At 39.4% G+C, this 19759-nt stretch overlaps 2 protein-coding genes across 3 annotated transcripts; one reads left to right on the top strand and one right to left on the bottom strand.

Annotated features, from left to right (window-relative positions):
- The first annotated feature begins 2671 nt into the window (after positions 1-2671).
- On the top strand, positions 2672-9789 carry LOC126789559 (homeobox-leucine zipper protein REVOLUTA). Its single transcript, XM_050515755.1, has 18 exons — positions 2672-3710; positions 4008-4167; positions 4535-4614; positions 4730-4820; positions 4942-5037; positions 5157-5270; positions 5359-5442; positions 5587-5742; positions 5821-5895; positions 6546-6652; positions 6817-6997; positions 7446-7634; positions 7835-7915; positions 8121-8255; positions 8348-8682; positions 8943-9048; positions 9141-9290; positions 9474-9789. Exons 1-18 carry the CDS (start codon positions 3469-3471, stop codon positions 9621-9623), a joined length of 2532 nt encoding a protein of 843 aa, XP_050371712.1. The 5' UTR covers positions 2672-3468; the 3' UTR covers positions 9624-9789.
- LOC126789560 ((-)-germacrene D synthase-like) lies at positions 8677-14392 on the bottom strand. Of its 2 annotated transcripts, none has more exons than XM_050515756.1 (8): positions 14285-14392; positions 13821-14100; positions 13214-13589; positions 12919-13140; positions 11237-11375; positions 10831-11079; positions 10269-10701; positions 8677-8720 (listed from the first exon to the last, which is right to left on the bottom strand). In XM_050515756.1, exons 1-7 carry the CDS (start codon positions 14390-14392, stop codon positions 10405-10407), a joined length of 1671 nt encoding a protein of 556 aa, XP_050371713.1. In that variant the 3' UTR covers positions 8677-8720; positions 10269-10404. The 2 variants fall into 2 exon arrangements, with proteins under 2 accessions (XP_050371713.1, XP_050371714.1); XM_050515757.1 differs by having other exon boundaries at positions 12967-13140.
- Positions 14393-19759: the final 5367 nt, after the last annotated feature.

Below are 19759 nucleotides of genomic sequence, written 5' to 3'. Positions count from 1 at the left end.
ACATATTGAAACCCCATTGAGCGGGGCTTTACTAAATATATTTATTCAATGAAACCGAGCACAATATGTAACAAAAATTAAGTGATTTCATATATACAAACGGTTTCGGCGTTCGCATATTTGTAATAGGTCATCCCTTAGGGGCATATTAGTGGTGTTTTCGATTTACTGGAAATTCCGACGGTCAAACGAGGTTCGAATTGGATGAAATTTTTATAGGGTCACTAAATATATATAACGATCACATCGGCTGGTGTCGATCGATCTTGAGAAATTGCATTCATATAGTCGCTTCATAATGCGATAGTTTTATTATAAACATAATATAAAAGATTATAATACATTAGTACACACTTAGGCGATTGACAACTCCAGTTTGAAATATGGTTGATCAACACCAGTAGATGTGATCGGTATATATATTTAGAGAACCCGTAAAAATTTCGTCTGTTTTGAACATAGTTTGACCGTTCATACCAATGGTCAACTAAAAAAGATGTGTTTTCACATATTGAAACCCCATTGACCGGGGCTTTGTCAAATATATTTCTTCAATGCGACCACGCACAATAGGTAACAAAAACTAAGTGATTTTATATATACAAACGGCTTTCGGCGTTCGCATATTTGTAATAGGTCCTCCCTTAGGGGCATATTAGTGGTGTTTTCGATTTATTGGAAATTCCGACGATCAAACGAGGTTCGAATTGGATGAAATTTTTATAGGGTCACTAAAATATAACGATCACATCGGCTAATGTCGATCGATCTTGAGAAATTTACTTCATATAGTCGCTTCATAATGTGATAGTTTTATTATAAACCTAATATAAAGGTTATGCTACATTAGTTGACACTTAGGCGATCGCCAACTATAGTTCAAAATATGATCGATCGATACCAGCAGATGTGATCAGTATATATATTTAGGGACCCTGTAAAAATTTCGTCCGTTTTGGACATGGTTTGACCGTTCGTACCTACGGTTAACAAAAAAAAAGGCGTTTTGACATATTGAAACCCCATTAACCGGGGCTTTGTCAAATAGATTTCTTTAGTGCGACCGCGCATGATACGAAAAAAAATTAGGTGATTTCAGATATGCAAATGGCTTTCGGCGTTCACATATTTGTAATAGGTCCTCCCTTATGACATATTAGTGGTGTTTTCGATTTACCGAAAATTCTGATGGTCAAACGAGGTCCGAATTTGATGAAATTTTTATAGGGTCACTAAATATATATAATGATCACATCGGCTGGTGTCAATCGATCCTGAGAAGTCTCATTCATATAGTTGTTTCATAATGTGATAGTTTTATTTATAAACTTAATATAAAGGTTATATACATTAGTGGACACTTCGGCGATCGATAACTCCAGTTCGAAATATGGTCGATCGACACCAGCAGATGTGATCAGTATATATATTTAGGAAACCCGTAAAAATTTCATCCGTTTTGGATATTGTTTGACCGTCCTATCTATGGTTAACAAAAAAAGAGGTGTTTTGACATATTAAAATCCCCATTGACCTGTGTTTTGACAAATGAGTTTTCTTGGTGCGATCGCACACAATCAGTGACAAAAATTAGGTGATTTCAGATATGTAAACGGCTTTCGGTATTCGCATTTGGTAATGGGTCTTCCGTTATGTATTAGTGTTGTTTTCGATTTACCGGAAATTCCGACGGTCAAACGAGGTCCGAATTGGATGAAATATTTACAGGGTTACCAAATATATATACCGATCATATCGACTGGTGTAGATTAATCCCAAAAAGGTTTATTCATATAGTTGCTTTATAATACGATAATTTTATTCTAAACCTAATCAAATATGTATGTATAATAATTTATTATTTGGCGGGCTTTTACGGGTTGGGCCGGGTTTCACACCTCTAATCTTAGCCCGGCCCTCTACCCACGAAAACAGGCTTTCTCGCAACCGGGTCGGGTAAAAGCCCATCGGACTTGCAGGCTTTCGCAGTCTTTTTAGATCTACAAACTAAATGATAATGCCTAATTGAAAGCATGGTAGACTACAAGTGGAACGAATGTTGCATGGATACTTCTGTTATCATGAGGTATTTGGTTCGAACCCACTTTGTGAAAAACTCTTTGAGGAGATACCATACCTACATTGCTAAATAGTCCGGAAGTAGTAATTTACTCCGCTACAATTTTATAACAAAAAAAAACTCCTGTTCAACCCATTTTTACCATAAAATACTGGCCTGAAAATTTTACTATATGCAACCTAAAATGACGAAAAAATCTATCGTAATCGAACAAGAATATGGTCAATTTCATTGCTTTAAAAATATATGCATGTATTTGGTGATTATATGAGTATCCAATTCCCATATAAGGGAAGGGAAGGGATAGTTGTGGAATTTGGCTTATTCTTTTGGACTGATGGATTTGTTGTTTTACTGCAAAGAAAGATTTGGTTTTACTTGATCGAGACAGATGACAGTAGAGGCTAATCACCCTATGACCTCTCGCCTCACTTTGGGTCTACCACGTCATTTCAAACAAACCGTAGGGACAGCGACGTAAATGCGCCGATTCTACTACTTCAATTTAATCCAATGAATTAAAAAACATATATAACGTACTACTACTAAGTTTGTCGGTATGCGTGCCCCAATAACCCCATCTCTCTCTCTCTCTCTCATTTTTCCACACACTGGTGTGTTCTCAGCTCAGATCACTGTCTTTTTAGCTGCCTCACCATCTCATTCACTCTCTTATATATTTCTAAGAAGGTAGAAGAAATAAATATAAGCCCAGAAGTGTTCTCTCTGGAAAGTGGCACCAGCTTTGATGATTATGATAAGGGTTTATGCACTCTCTCTTGTTCAGGGTTGTTTCACTCACTGGCTCTCCTGGTCCAGACAGAGCTTCTCTTAGACTTTATTGTTTTGCTCTTCCTGTTTCTCCCTTGGACTTTTGGGGGTGTTTCTGTATCAATGTGTTGTAGTTCTAGCTATTCAATTGGGTTGAGCTGTTGGGTTTTAAAAACTTAAGTGGGGGGCTTATCTGTGTGACTGTATTAGTGGGTTTCAGTTCAAAACCAGCTTAGTAATTCGGGGTTTAAGCTGGTTTTTGGAGTTTTGTGATTTGCATTCAAGGCTTTTGTTCAGTAACAGAAATTTCAAGTAAAAAAGAAGCAGCAGTCTTTGTGTCTGTATTAGAGCCACTCTGGTCTTCACCAACAAGCTTAATTAGTTTTTTTTTTGTTTCAAAAACCAAAGAATCTTGTAGCCGCTCAAAACCAGGCTAATACCTCCTTCCGTTTGCACCTTCCTCCTCTTTCTTTCTCTTTAGGACGGACTTTACAAGGCCCAGGGAATCTTCTCAAGCCTTTTTCTAAAGTCCCCAAACTCAGTTTGAGCTCTTTTTCACTTTGGTCTTTTGTCTGTTTTGGCTTCATTGAGCTTGGTTCTGATTTTGGGTTTTGGAAATGGCGATGGCTGTGGCTCATCATCAGCCTAGGGAGAGTAGCAGTGGGAGTAGTATAAACAAGCATCTTAATGATGCTGGGAAATATGTGAGGTATACTTCTGAGCAAGTTGAAGCTCTCGAACGAGTCTATGCCGAGTGCCCAAAGCCGAGTTCTTTGAGAAGGCAGCAGTTGATCCGAGATTGCCCCATTCTATCAAATATAGAGCCCAAGCAGATCAAAGTCTGGTTTCAGAACCGCAGGTATGATACAAGACTCGGAATCTGTTCGAACTCGGGGTTTTACTGTTTCTCATAGTTTCAATGTTTTATCTAATTGGAGTTGAAGAAGCCTGTTTTTTGGGTTGTATGCGAAATTGGGTCTTTCGTTTTGTTCCCATTTCGATATGGAGTTGCAAACTTTGACTGATTTTCTGTTTTTAGTTTTTGGGGATTTTGCCATTTTGGTGTAAGAGTATTGGTTTTTCCCAATTGGGAGATTTGGAGGAAAATCTAGTGGTGGTTTTGGGCTAAAGGAAGGGGTTTTGTTTGTGTATGCAGATGTCGAGAAAAGCAGAGAAAAGAGTCTTCGAGGCTTCAGACTGTTAACAGAAAATTATCAGCAATGAACAAATTGTTGATGGAGGAGAATGATAGACTGCAGAAACAGGTGTCTCAGCTTGTTTGTGAGAATGGATACATGCGCCAACAACTACATACTGTAAGCTTTTGCTGTCTTTCTTTCTAATCTCTAATTTTCAAAATGGGGATTGTTAGAATTTTACATTTTTCTATGACATTCTTTGCCTGAAAGACCTGCCTTCACTTCTCTCGAGACTATATCGTGCGAGTTTCTTTTTGTCTTCTAGTATTCTTTCTGCAGTTTAAATTTTACCACAAGTATGATGTATTTCTGTTTACTTCTTAATTTCTTATTCAATCTTACTATACTTATACTATGGCCAAGTTAAGACATTTCAGACACAATAACTGCATTTATTCCAATTCTGTGAAGCCAGAATACCAACTGATCTGCAGGCTTTTCCAATTTTGCTTGTTTGTAACCCTGAAGTAATTCTTTTTGGTAGGCACCAGCTACTGATGCCAGCTGCGACTCTGTGGTTACAACTCCTCAGCATTCTCTCAGAGATGCTAATAATCCTGCTGGGTAATTCTCCCACTCTAGTTGACGTAGAATTTTTCCCCCTTAGAATATGCACTATGTTGTGATTTTTTACTATTTTTGGTTATCAATGAGCTAATATTTGTTATGTTTTTGGCAGACTTCTCTCCATAGCGGAGGAGACCTTGGCAGAGTTCCTTTCTAAGGCTACAGGAACTGCTGTCGATTGGGTCCAGATGCCTGGGATGAAGGTTGTCCTTTCAGTTTATTACTTTGTGAAATAATGTTTTTTTAAAGTTATGTTCTGTAAAAACTCGTTCTTTATGTTGCCATTTATCCTATGCTGAAATGTTTGTTTAATTATTGTGGCAGCCTGGTCCGGATTCGGTTGGGATCTTTGCTATTTCACAAAGTTGCAGTGGAGTGGCAGCTCGAGCCTGTGGTCTCGTAAGTCTAGAGCATACGAAGGTAAGTGTAAACATCTTTGCATATCAGTATTTTCTTTCATTTGTTTTAATTTTCGCTGCATAGTTTAAGGCAGCGACTTTGCATTTGATAAAGGTTCATGAACTGTTCATATTTAATAGATTACAGAGATTCTTAAAGATCGCCCATCTTGGTTTCGGGACTGTCGGAGCCTCGAAGTTTTTACTATGTTTCCTGCTGGAAATGGAGGGACTATAGAACTCATATATACACAGGTGCAAAAAATTTGTTGAATGATTTTCCATCTGATTGTGTTCACCTTCAGTGAAGGATACATATTAAATAATATTTTAACTGCTCCAGACATATGCTCCTACTACACTGGCTCCTGCTAGGGATTTTTGGACCCTAAGATACACTACTACTTTAGACAATGGCAGCTTTGTGGTAAGCATGCCTTGTGCTGTATTAATGTGGCCATACTGCTTATTGATCTAAGTTTGGTCTTTTTCATGTATGTATAGTATACTTTCTGTTCAGTTCATATAATCTCATGTGCTCCATACATGTTTTATTGCCTACACTTTGAAGGTATGTGAGAGATCTCTTTCTGGTTCTGGTGCTGGTCCCAATGGGGCTTCCGCTGGGCAGTTTGTTAGAGCTGAAATGCTTCCTAGTGGTTATCTTATTCGACCGTGTGAGGGTGGAGGATCAATCATTCATATTGTTGACCACCTGAACCTTGAGGTCTGAATTTCGGATCTTTATTTTTTTTTTGGTTATTTATAATTTAGGAAAACTCAATTAATTTTCATCTTGGTCCAGGCTTGGAGTGTGCCGGAAGTGCTACGACCGCTTTATGAATCGTCCAAAGTTGTTGCACAAAAGAGGACTATTGCAGTAAGTAGATTATGCTGGAAATAATTATTTTGTTTGAGTTCTTAGATTTATTGGCTTCCTATGTTGGAATAGTATCAACTGGGATACGCATTGTACTCCTTTGTTTTGGTAAAAAAAATTTATGTCTTTTATTATCAAAAAAAGGATTGGTTGATTTCTGATACATATGGGGGGTACCTTATTTCTATGTTATTTTGGGTGAACATTCATTTACTCCCTGCTTTCCGTAATCAAATCTTATATGTATCCTGGAAACAAACTTTTTATTTTCTAAAAAAATAGTGGATACTTTCTGAACTGCTTAAGTAATTAGATTTAGCCCAAACTCCTGTAACCTAAATTCTGTACATTCTGGTTTTCAGTATGAAAGGTTAATTTTTTGAAACTGTTTTGCCAACTTTCTTGATGTGATCATATTATTTGAAGTTTTAATGTTCTGGTATATATATCTTTGTAACAATACTGCTTGCTGGTGATTTGTTTCATTTATCTCGATAATGCTGTAAAGCTCTTGTACTATATTTTTGACCTTCTAAACTCACTATGTTGTATTTTAATCAAGTTTTACATATTTTGGTTGACCTAGATCTCATGCATAATTAAGAAAAAAGAGATGAAACAGAGGTACTGACGAATCTGTTTCTATTAAGGCATTGCGTTACATTAGGCAAATAGCTCAGGAGACAAGTGGTGAAGTTGTGTACAGTTTGGGCAGGCAGCCAGCTGTTCTGCGAACTTTTAGCCAAAGATTAATCAGGTGGGTGTATTACTCTATAGTATATTCTTGTTTATCTTCCTCAGTTATTAGCCTGTATAGATTGCTTGATCACCTGCTTGGCTTTATTATGCACCCAGAAGTCTATAATGAGCCTACACATTTTCATAGATATGTTAAATTACCGATACTTTTTTTTACTGTAGAGGCTTTAATGATGCTGTCAATGGATTTAATGATGATGGCTGGTCATTGATCAACTGTGATGGTGCTGAAGACATTATTATGGCTGTAAATTCAACCAAGAATATGACTACTATGAATCCTTCTAATTCCTTTGCTTTTCTCGGTGGTATCCTGTGTGCAAAGGCTTCCATGCTACTCCAAGTAAGTCATACGCTACTTCGATTGCTGTCAAATATGAAATAATCTTTCCTCTTTTCAAAGTTAATTTGTTACTTGCTCTTCTTGCATATTTATCATGATCGTCAATGTATATTATCTATACCTGGTCATTTCTATGATGTTGCACGGATCATATGCTAGTTGTGTTTTCCCTTCCTGAGATTGTCACTGGACTAGCCTGGGTTTTAGCAAAACTCCTGATCTTTCTCTACTCCTGGATTGTTGGGTTGATAGTAGCTATAAGCTTTTTGCTCTGGCTGCCAGGTCTGGCATGTCAACATACTGATCAATGTTATTTTGTTGATTTAATTGGAACTCAATCATCTAGAAATAGACGGTGGTGTTAAATGCATCAAAGATGTTTTTTTCCAGCTCGCCTTTTGTGTGTAAAGGTAATGAGATCCAGTTCTGTTTCTTTTGCCAATACCAGAATGTTCCTCCAGCTGTCCTGGTTCGTTTCTTGAGGGAGCATCGTTCAGAGTGGGCTGATTTCAATGTTGATGCCTATGCGGCTGCATCTTTAAAATCTGGTTCATATGCGCATCCAGGGATGAGACCAACAAGGTTTACTGGTGGGCAAATCATCATGCCACTTGGTCACACTATTGAACATGAAGAGGCATGTTTTTTATTTCCCCAATTATAGTTCAAGTTTTATTTTAATTTGTGTACACGATGGACCATTAAGTAACATTACATCTCATCTTCAATTCATTTTGGTATTTGTAACCAACTTTTTCTTTGGCCATATCTAAACAAAAAGACATGAAGTATATTTTACAGATTTCATGGTGATTGTCTGACATTGTCTTCATACAGTTGCTTGAAGTTGTTCGTCTTGAGGGCCATTCTTTCTCTCAAGAAGAAGAATTTGTATCACGAGATATTCATCTCTTACAGGTAATTCTATTTTCTCCTGATTTTTATACACCTTTTTATAATGCTATTATACATCTTTAAACATCCTGTTATTCTTTTGCTGGACTCTATTGTGGTTTCCTCTAGTATAATGTGAAAATACTAAGCTATAGTTATATATTCGTGACGATATTCACTTACATGTATATAAATCATGAGGATCATCTCTTCTCTCTCCTATCGGCAGATATGTAGTGGAGTTGATGAGAATGCTGTTGGAGCCTGTTCAGAGCTTGTTTTTGCTCCAATTGATGAGTTGTTTCCAGATGATGCTCCATTGCTGCCCTCTGGTTTCCGAATTATTCCATTAGAATCAAAAACAGTTGAGTTTATTGTGCTTCTAACAGTGATGTTGGGTTCTTTGAATGTTCTTCATTTTCCCAACACTCTAATGTCTTTCTATTGTTAATACAGAATGATTCAAAAGATGCCTTGACTACACATCGGACATTGGATCTGACATCCAGTTTTGAAGTGGGTTCAACAACAAACCAGAATGCTGGAGATTTGAATTCATTTCATAATGCTCGGTCAGTATTGACTATTGCCTTCCAGTTTCCCTTCGAGAGTAGTTTACAAGATAATGTTGCGTCCATGGCACGCCAATACGTACGAAATGTCATCTCATCAGTACAGAGAGTTGCAATGGCGATATCTCCATCAGGATTGAGTCCGCCCTTGGGACCAAAACTATCTCCTGGCTCTCCGGAAGCTCTAACACTGGCTAACTGGATCTACCATAGCTACAGGCAAGTGTCCGTATAAATCCTCAGCCAGCTTCTGTAATCTGCTGGTTGGTGATGATATAAACAAGCAATAAAATTAATTGAGCAACATATTAAGCTTGCTGAATGCAGTGTAAATTACGTGCATGCATGTTAAGAGTGCTCATAAAGCTCTCTGAGGCTCTTTTTATCACTATGCCAACACATCATATATGATCCATCTATTGATTTTGTATTTTAAGCGTACATAATAACAAACATCTGGTTGTTGTCTTTCTCTTCAGTTATCATTTAGGGGCTGAACTGCTGCAACCAGATTCCTTGGGTGGTGATTCGATGTTGAAACATCTATGGCATCATCATGATGCGATTTTGTGTTGTTCATTGAAGGTACCAGTGCAAGTCTAGTCATATCAATTTTGTATGTATATCAGTTTATTACAGGCACAGATGATGATCTCTGTTTATTGTCTGTTTTGTAGTCACTGCCAGTTTTCATCTTTGCTAACCAGGCAGGGCTTGACATGCTGGAGACGACTCTTGTTGCTCTTCAGGACATCTCATTAGATAAGATATTTGATGAGTCTGGGCGTAAGACATTGTGCACCGACTTTGCTAAACTGATGCAGCAGGTGAAGTTTGTACGATTGTCAGTGCTTCCCTAAGTTATCTTTCATGTCATCTCTTTGCAGCCTTGGTTCTTCCATCAAAGTTGAGAGTCAAATGAGACAAAATACCCCTTGCTTCTAGTAGCCAAGAACTTGATTGCTTAGACATTGTAGAATTGGCTGAATTGGTCCATGTTTCTTTTGTAGGGATTTGCTTACTTGCCAGCTGGGATTTGCATGTCGACAATGGGGCGCCATGTCACATATGAACAAGCCATTGGATGGAAAGTCCTTTCCGGAGAAGACAACTCTGTTCACTGTCTTGCCTTCTCGTTTGTAAACTGGTCTTTTGTGTGAACTTGTTAGCAGTTTTAAGTTATTCATCCGACACTTTCTTCCACTTGAATATGGAAATGAAATCTTTAAAGGATGAATGTGGAAAAGAAAAAGTAGACCAAAGTTTTGTAATATCCATTAGAACTTGGTTTTGCATCTTACTAAATTTAATTTAATTGTTTCTGAAGCTCCCAAAATCTGCATTCTCACAATTAACCTTTAGTCAAAATGAGGCTGGAAAGGGTAAGGATACATTGCGTATTACCAACTCAATTTGTGCTACTTGGTATGTTCATTTGCCCTGTGCCTTCATGACCAAGGGCAATGGAGCGATGTAGACATAACAATAGGTTGCCTAAATGATGAAATGTGGTGCGTAGTGTTTGATTTTGTATCTGTTGAGTGCCGCCATTGCGACTGTTGCACTTAGCTATCTTTTCCGAGGAATTAGGGATGAGCGCTTGGTTTTGTCGTTAGGCTTTGCTGAACATGTATATGAGTTTTTCAATGAGGGGTACGTGTTGGTCTTTGTACTTGTTGCTTCCTATGGTTTTCTAGATAGAAATCGTATGCTGATGTAAAATGTCTTTTGGCTTTGTTTTGACAATGTAATTAATTATTATTTTTTAAATAAAGATAAAAATTCATAACAAGTGAACAGCGTACCTCACACTTTATTTTGAATTTGCACTTATTCCAATTTCGTAGTACACTAGTACATGTAGCAAACTAATCATAAAAAAACGACGGGATACCATAATAATATTTCTAGGAAACAAAATGATTGTAACTTGAAGCAATATTATACGGCAGGCACCTGTTGGATAAGTGCAGAAGCTATAAGATCCTTGAGCATACCATGCTGAGTAGTGTAACCATCTTTGTACTTATACACAACATCCATGACACATGCAAAGTTGAGAATTCTAGTCAGTAGTGGCCTTGAAACAGCCTTAGGGAGGAGGAAGGATTCGTTTATGTCCTTCCATGCATCACTGACTTTACTACGCAATTCGATTATTGCTTCTTCTTCTGTAGCACCAAACTCTTTCACGTAACACTCCACAGCTGATGCAACATGTCCTCGTTGTTGCTCAAACTACAAATGTAAGACACATAAATACTTCATGATTGATCTGGATTAAGCTGCAGAGCTTTAATCGATTCGAAATTGTAATCATAGGAGAAAACGAGGCAGCATGCATGGTATAATTTTGTATGTACGTACTTTGTGGGAAACTAAGTCATCCATAAGTCGGGCAACTACTGCAGAACCTTTCACAGGTTTGGGATAAGTGGCCAACCAGTCAAGTGTGTCTTGTGTAGCAATATCTCCCATTGTTACAAAAGTGGTGGTTATAAGCAGTGGATAGCCCGAGGTCAGAGATGATAAGGCAATATATTCATCCACTGTCGGTGTGTATTTCTCGTGGAACCATTTTGCTTCAAGATAGTAACTCTTAGCTTGCATTTTCATCTACATAGGACACAACGACGACCAACTCAATTAATAGATGAATAATTTCTGATTGCTGCAAACAAAGTTGTTCTTTACCGTAAATCCGTACATGTGTGTACGTGTGTGTGTGAACATATATATGTGCAAAGCTAATGCATGCAGGTATCGAACTTACAGCTTCTCTGGCATAGTGGATTCGATACAACTTTCCCTCCTTCGCAAGCTCTACTTCAACTTCAGTGTACACATCCAGCAGTGCCTTATAACAAACTTTCATATAGTTTGGCAATGCATCCATGGCACAAATATCCCACCTAATGAAAATTATAAGAGTAAATATATTAAGCTAAGAAATACAAACCTAAATTAATCGATGTAGCCTACCTAGATTTCTGGATGAATTTAAGGCTTTTACTAGTTCTAGCCAGCTTCATTTTCGAAAGCCTAAAGACTAAAGTATACTGTATAACAAGCTAAATGCGGATATATAAGAAACACAGGCTAGCTAGTGAATATATATATATATATATATATATATATGAGAATTTTCAGGTGCGGACGTCCGTACCTTACGTAAGGTACGGATTCGCCGATTTCGGCGAAGGTAGGCTGCAACAGTAAGGCGGACCACGACAGCCGCACTCCCTACCTCCCGGCGGTCCCGTCTGTGTTGGTCGGAGCTCCATCGGCGACCCACAACGGCCGAAATCGCGAAATCACCGGAATCTGCCCATAAACTTGATTTTTACAGATTCCGGCCACCGTGGGCCACCGATGGAGCTCCGGCTGGCACAGACGGGATCGCCGGGAGGTGGGTAGTGCGGCTGTGCTGGTCCACCGCGCCGTTGCGGCCTGCCGTCGCCAGAATCGGCGAATCCGCACGGTGCGGACGTCCGCACCTGAAGCGGCATGTATATATATATATATATATATATATATATATAGTCTCTATCCAGAGTGAAGCTTCACTCTGAATTTCAGAGTGAAGTTCCAATTTTAGCACACTTTTCGGTCAAATTTTTTCACCATAAACGATTCAATATTTAGGTATGCTATTCAAGATCATATCTATAAAATTTCATCTAATTCGGACATCGTTAAGGTATTGAAATTAGATTAAATCAATGAATGAATTAAAACCGTTCAACGTGAACCGTTCGTGTAAATATCAATTTTGAAAGCTCAAACCATTGTCAAATTGGATGAAACTTTGTAGAGATGATTTTGAATAACATACATAAATATTAAATCGCTTATGGTGAAAAAATTTGACCGAAAAGTGTACCAAAATTGGAACTTCACTTTGTAATTTCAGAGTGAAGCTTCACTCTGGATAAGGACTATATATATATATATATATATATATATATATATATATACAGATTTTATCAAATGCGGAGGTCCGCACCAATGATTTTGGTGCAGATTTCCATCTTTTTACCACTTTTTGATTGAATTTTCTCATCTCCACCGTATAGTATCTAGATAATATTGTGTAGATCATCTTTGCAAATTTGCAGCCAATTTGGTAATCGTTAAGGGCCTCAAAATCGAATAACAAATGCACGGACCGAATTCTGTCGAACCGTTACCGTTCATATTTTTAACGGAAAAACGCAATTTTGAGGGCCTTAACGATTACCAAATTGGCTGAAATATTGCAGAGATGATTTACACAATATTATTTAGATACTAGACGGTGGAGATGAGAAAATTTGATCAAAAAGTGGTAAAAAGATAGAAATCCGCACCAAAATCTTGGTGGGGACCTCCGCAGCCAACAAGGGCTATATATATATATATATATATATATATATATATATATATATATATATATCAGATTAGCACAAGATTAACCTCTCAATAGCTTCAGTAAAGAGCTCTAGTTCTTCGAGTGTGCCATACACATCGTAGATGTCATCGAGAATGGATGTCAGGGCTGTAACTTTGCATAATGTCCTCCTAGCAAAGGCATATTCAGGTTCAAAGCAAATTGATAAAGCCCAGCAGAAGTAAACCTCAGTAACTCTATCTCTAGTAAACGGCAGCTCGTTTCTTACGTCCAAGTCCTTCCACCACCTACAATTGAATTATGTACTTGTGACATAACTATATTACAATATACGAGTATGTGATTATATGGTTAATTTACCTTGTAATTTCACAAAGTTCCTTTTGATGGATCTTCTGCAACAGCTTGAAATCCAACTTGGCAAACATCAGGAGAGTTTTGTTATGTGAATTGCATTCTTGGTAGATCTCCAAGTAATATCTTGCTTCCACCCTGGTTAGGCCCTTTCGAAGTGACTGATTCAAGGAATGAGATACTTGCTCTGAAAGTGGAGGGCTTAAACTGTGTTTGATTGACTCAAGATGAGCGGTGGTGAAGGCCAGTGCCTCTTCTAGTATGTCTTCTCCGTGTATCCTAATATGTGCGGCTTCGTACAAGCTTAACAGTCCTGATACATCACTCAGAAGCGATTCCTTAAATGTTTTATCATTTTCTTCCTTGAACTTGTTGAATATATCTGCATCACCGAACAATGCATACATTAGTTTAAAGAGCCTCTCTATCTCATACAAACAGAGACAAAATGATGAAAAAAAAAGAAAAGAAAAAAACTCTGGTTATTATCTATATTTAAGCATGCATGGGTAGACAAATTCAAATAAGACGATGCTCTTTAATTTGCACATGCACTCTTTTTCTTAATATAGCAAGTAAATCAAACTATTAGAATCGACAAGGGACAACTTACCGCATGACACATTATAACCTTGCTGTCTAAACAACCGAAAACGCTGAGCAGTGGTATAAAGATCATCATCATCATTTTCCACACCACTACCATAAGTGGCATGGTACATTTGTTTCAGAACTTCATCAATCTCATCTTCGAAATGATAGGACACTCCAAGGCGCTGGATGTCATCAACCAATTTTAATTTTTGTGAAGGCTCTTTAACCGGATCCAGTAGCATCATCTTCACTTCTCTCTCAAATTCTAGGACTTGTTGCTTGAGAGTGAAATCCACTTCCTACATAGACAAATTCAAGAAGAAATTAAAGGAACCGGGTGATCACATGAGTGAAAATCAAACCTATACACTCACACACACACACACACACACGTATAAATGCTCTAACTTCACTACAGAGGCATGCAGTAGGACTGAAAATCAAACAAATATATGGTCTAATTGTATACACATTCTATCTTACCTCGGTAGCATAAGTGAGAAACTGATCACCCCAAATGCTTGGAGTGTAATTTGCTGAAGGTCTAGTATCTGGCTTTTGAGATTGAGAGGCTAAAACTTCAAGAGACATTTTTTTACTAGCTAGTTCACTACTGACGTTGATAGAAAGTTTTTAAATGAATGGCTGGTGACCTGGTGTAATTGAAGCGGGGTGTGCTGCTTTGCTATTTATATACGAGTAGCTACGCGTATGTACTTACGTAGGGTCGTAAAGTTGTTCCACTTTAATTATCAATACCAAAAACGTTCACCGACCTAATGGTGGATCATATCACAGTATTCACGATTAAACTGTGCACAATTTTGAACCACAAATAGGAATGTCCGAAATCAACATATGTGGTTACCATTTCTCCAGTTGAAATGGGATAAGGATGACCCTTAAAGAGCGGTAAGATACTGATTGTTGCACTTTGAATTGATTGATTGCATATACATATTATAATGGTATATATAGACTAATTCATACTAATCACTAATCACTCCACTAATCACTCTACTACCCGTGATTCCCTCCACTATTTCTTCATTCACCTACTACCCTCCACTCACACCCCCTTCAAGTTGGCGCATACATATCAACCATGCCCAACTTGCTAAGTGAGTCATAAAAAACTTTCTTAGATACTTATTTTGTGAGTATATCGGCAAGTTGCTCTTCTGTAGGAACAAAAGGAAAACTGATGATCTTCGCGTCTAGCTTCTCCTTTATAAAGTAACGATCAACCTCCACATGTTTTGTACGATCATGTTGTACATGATTCTGTGAAATATCAATAGCTGCCTTGTTGTCACAGTACAGCTGCATAGCACATTTAGGTTTAATACCCAAATCTTGTAGCAAGTTTCTAAGCCATAACAATTCTCATACTCCCTGAGCCATACCTCTGTACTCTGCTTTATCACTAGATCGAGCTACCACCTTTTGTTTCTTACTCTTCCATGTAACAAGATTACTCCCAACAAAGGTAAAGTACCCTGATGTGGATCTCCGATCTGTAATATTTCCAGCCCAGTCTGTATCTGTGAAGCCACAAATTTCAAGGATTTTATTGTGATTAGAGAACATTACTCCTCTCCCCGGAGCTGACTTCAAGTACCTCAAGATCCTTACAACAGCATTCATGTGGTCCTCGCTGGGATTATGCATGAACTGACTTACTACACTTACTGCATATGCAACATCTGGTCTGGTATGTGATAGATAAATCAGACGTCCAACTAGCCTCTGATAACGAGGTTTGTCAGTAGGGACTTGATCTGGATACTCTGCTAACCGATGGTTCTGCTCGATAGGAGTATCAATAGGAGTGCAGTCCAACATACCTGTCTCTGTTAGTAAATCAAGGATGTACTTCCTCTGACACAGATAGATACCATCACTACCCCGCGCTACTTCAATGCCTAAGAAGTACTTGAGTGTACCTAGGTCCTTCATCTCAAACTATGTGGCAAGCTGTTTCTGTAATCTATCCACCTCAACAGTATCATTCCCAGTAACTACCATATCATCAACATATATAATTAGGGCTGTTACCTTCCCTTGTTGATGTTTGAGAAATAATGTATGGTCTGAATTACTCTGTTTGTAGCCAATCTTCCTCATGAATTGTGAGAATCTTCCAAACAAAGCACGAGGTGAATGTTAGACCATACAAAGACTTTCTCAATCTGCATACGGAGTTACTTGGAGAAGCGGCCACATATCCAGGCAGAAGATCCATGTATACTTCCTCCGTTAGTTCTCCATGAAGGAATGCATTCTTAACATCAAACTGCCGAAGTGGCCAGTTCAAGTTAGCAGTGAAGAAAGCAATACCCGGATAGTGTTTATCTTTGCAACAGGTGCAAATGTCTCATCATAGTCTATGCCATATGTCTGGGTGAACTCCTTCGCTACTAAGCGTGTTTTATACCAGCTTACTGGCCCATCTGGATTATGCTTCACTGTAAACACCCAACGACATCCTACAGTCTTCTTGCTATATGGTGGAGGTACAAGCTCCCAAGTATTGTTCTTTTGTCATGCTTCCATCTCTTCCTTCATTGCTTCCCTCCATTTTGGATCTCCCAATGCATCCTGCACTTTGTTAGGTACTGATACAATAGATATTTGATTCACAAATGACTCATATGACTTAGATAATCTTTTGATAGATATAAAATTCGCTACCGGATACTTGGCTTTAGTCTGAATGGTAGGTTCATATCTTTTTGTTGGTTGACCCCGAGTAGACCTATTTGGCAAAACATATTGTCTACTATTAGCTCTAATATAATGACTAACCTCAAGTGAGTGATCTTCTGTACCAGGAGAGCATTGGTCAGGGGTATAAATAGTTGTATGGGAGTCATGAGGGGCAGTTGTGTTGTCAGCTTCTGGTGCCTGAATCTCTTGAGTGACGACCTCAGGTGGTGCCTGTGTGGCTTTGGTAATCTCAACGGAACCTATTACCATATCAACTGACTCACTTGTCTCCCCCTCTCCATGATACAACTCTTTAAAATATGAATTCTCCCTCTGAAGAGCAGTATCAGAAGAGGGAAAATAACTCATGTCCTCAAAAAAGGTAACATCCATAGTGACATAGTACTTCTGAGTAGGGGGATGATAGCACTGGTACCCTTTCTGATGTCATCCGTACCAAAAAAACACACATTTAACCGCCCGGGCATCCAACTTAGAACGCTGATGTGGTGGAAGATGAACAAAAGCAACACAACCGAAAACACGGGCAAGAAGATTATGAAAAGAGGGTAATGAGACATGAGATGCAAGCACCTCATAGAGAACTTTCCCTTAAAGGACAAGAGAGGGAAGACGATTAATAAGGTGGGCGGAAGTAATGATAACATCACCCTAAAGGTATTTAGGCATGTGGGCACTAAAAAGAATATACCGAGCCATGTCAAGTAAATGACGATTTTTTCTTTCAGAAATCTCATTTTGCTCAGGTGTGTAAGGACACGTTGTTTGATGAATAATCCCGTGTGTGTTAAAAACTCTTGAAAGTGATGATTCACATATTCCCCCCCATTATCAGAACGAAGAACTCGAATGGTGGCATTATATTGTATTTGGACAGAGGTATGAAAGACACGAAAAGCTGGAAAAACCTCATCTTTATTTTTAAGAAGAACAATCCATGAAAGACGTGTGCAATCATCAATAAATGACACAAAATATCGCATGCCTGACACAGTAGACTCTTTAGAGGGTCCCCAAACATCAGAATGAATTAGTTCAAAAGGAAGAAAACTTTTAGTAGAAGTACTAGGGGAATAAGTAGAGCGATGACTCTTGCCCAAAACACAGGTCTCACAACATAAAGAAGACTCGTCCACACTAATAAACAAAATAGGCATAGATTTTTTCATAACACTAAAAGATGGATGCCCTAAGCGACGATGCCATAACCAAACTTCACTTAGCTTGTCAGAAGTGGAGAGTAAAGAGGTCCGAGACTGTCCCCCTGGTTTTCCCCATGCGTATGTCAGATCCAGATGAAACAACCGGCCCCTCAGATACCCCCGACCAATTACCCGTTCGGTGAGAAGATCCTGAAAGATCACATACATAGGAAAAAATGCTACAGAGCACTGAGCGTCAGCGTTCAATTGGGGAACATATATCAAATGATGAGATAAAGCAGGTACATAGAGTACGTTGTGAAGCTCTATGGTGGGAGTAATACGAACGGATCCAGACCCTAACACGGGAAATGCCTCACCATTAGCATTAGTAACAGAGGGTACAAGTGTAGGGGACAATACGGTAAAGTAAGATTTATCATAAGTCATATGATCAGATGCACCAAAATCAATAATCCAAGTATCAAAACTAACAGAGTGAGAAATATTGAAGGCCATACCAATTTGACTACGGCCAACGATGAAAGCTGTAGGTGCTCCGCCAGCAGTATGATGATCATGCCCAACTATACCATAGATATCGAGTTCCAGAACTAAGTGAAGAGCTGCTCTTGCCTGGGGACGATGATTAGGCCTCTTGGGCCTAAGATGCGGATATAATTTCCAACAGGTCGCACGAGCATGGTTAGTATCATGGCAATAAGAGCAAGGAGGGCGAGGCTGATTCCCGAAACCTGGTGGTGGTCCTTGTCGATGAAGGGGAGTGGAAGTTGCTTGCGGAAGGGGTAGTGCCGGAGAGCGAGCATGAATAGTAAGGCTGGAAATGACAGCCGGTGCTGGAAGAATACTCTCCTGCTGAGACTCATCCTTTCGGATATAGGTGAAAGCGGCGAGTATGCTAGGTGGTTCGGTCATTCGGAGCAATTCGCCTTTCGCACTGGTATGCTTGGCATCAAGACCTTTCAGGAAATGGTGAACTCGTTCAAGCTCCTTCTCCTTGTGGTACCAAACAATATCCTCTTGATTTTTTATCATGCAAGGACGTTTCACATCAATCTCAGCCCAAATATTTTTTAGTTTGGTGAAATAATGCGCCACCGGTTACCCATCCTAGTGTATGGCCAAAGATGCGCACATTAACTCATGAACCTGTATGAAATCAGAGTCATTAGTATATAAACCAGTCAGTGTCTCCCATATTGCCTGCGCAGTAGCACATGCCTCCACCAGATCAACTATCTCATCATTCATAGCTTTCCACAAGATGGACATGACAAGACTATCGTCATCGTCCCATTTGTTGTAGGTAACAATATCCTCAGGACTAGGAGCCTTAGTGACGCCGGTGACATGTTCCATCTTGTGCATGCCTCGAAGATGAGTAGCCATAAGTCGTTTCCATTTACGAAAATTGGTTCCGTTGAGTTTGGTGCCCCCAAATGAACCACTGTCAGAACTTTTGACAGATACTTCGAAGGTCGAAACTTCAGGGAGCTGAGAACCCTCATTTTCATGTCCAGAACCCATCGAAAAAGAAACAATGTAGTTAGACAGCAAAAAAACACACAAAAAAAAAGAGAACAATCTGTCACTGGTGCACGTGCATTGACGGTGAATATGCACCGACAGAACTTGGTCGAACCGGGTCGAGTCGGGTGGACTGTGCCGGGTCGGATATAGAGCGGGCCGGGTCGAGAGCGGGCCCGGTTGGGTCGGATCGAGAGTAGATAAATGCTGTTTCGCACTTTCGCCAAAACTTCGTGAAAAAGAGGGCGGATTGTCTCGTCGATGGAGTGGACCACCGGAGAGAGAGCATCGAGGAGAGGCAGATCCGGGAAGAGAGGGACCACCGGAGGAGGGCGTCTCAGAGGGACAGCGGCGGAGGGGTGACTGCAGGTCGATGAGGAGCAGCGGCGGAGCTGGAAGAACGGAGCGACTTCGGAGGGACAACGGGCGATTAGCTCCGGGGAAGATCGACGACGACGTCGAGCGGCGAGTCCGAGTGCGGAGCGGCCAAGCAGAAGCAGCGGAGAGGCGCCAGAGGTCGACCTGCCGGAAAAAGGAA

The sequence above is a fragment of the Argentina anserina genome, chromosome 3 (assembly GCF_933775445.1).
Source record: "Argentina anserina chromosome 3, drPotAnse1.1, whole genome shotgun sequence".
Taxonomy (NCBI): Eukaryota; Viridiplantae; Streptophyta; class Magnoliopsida; order Rosales; family Rosaceae; genus Argentina; species Argentina anserina.
This window is presented reverse-complemented; position numbering and strand designations above follow the sequence as displayed.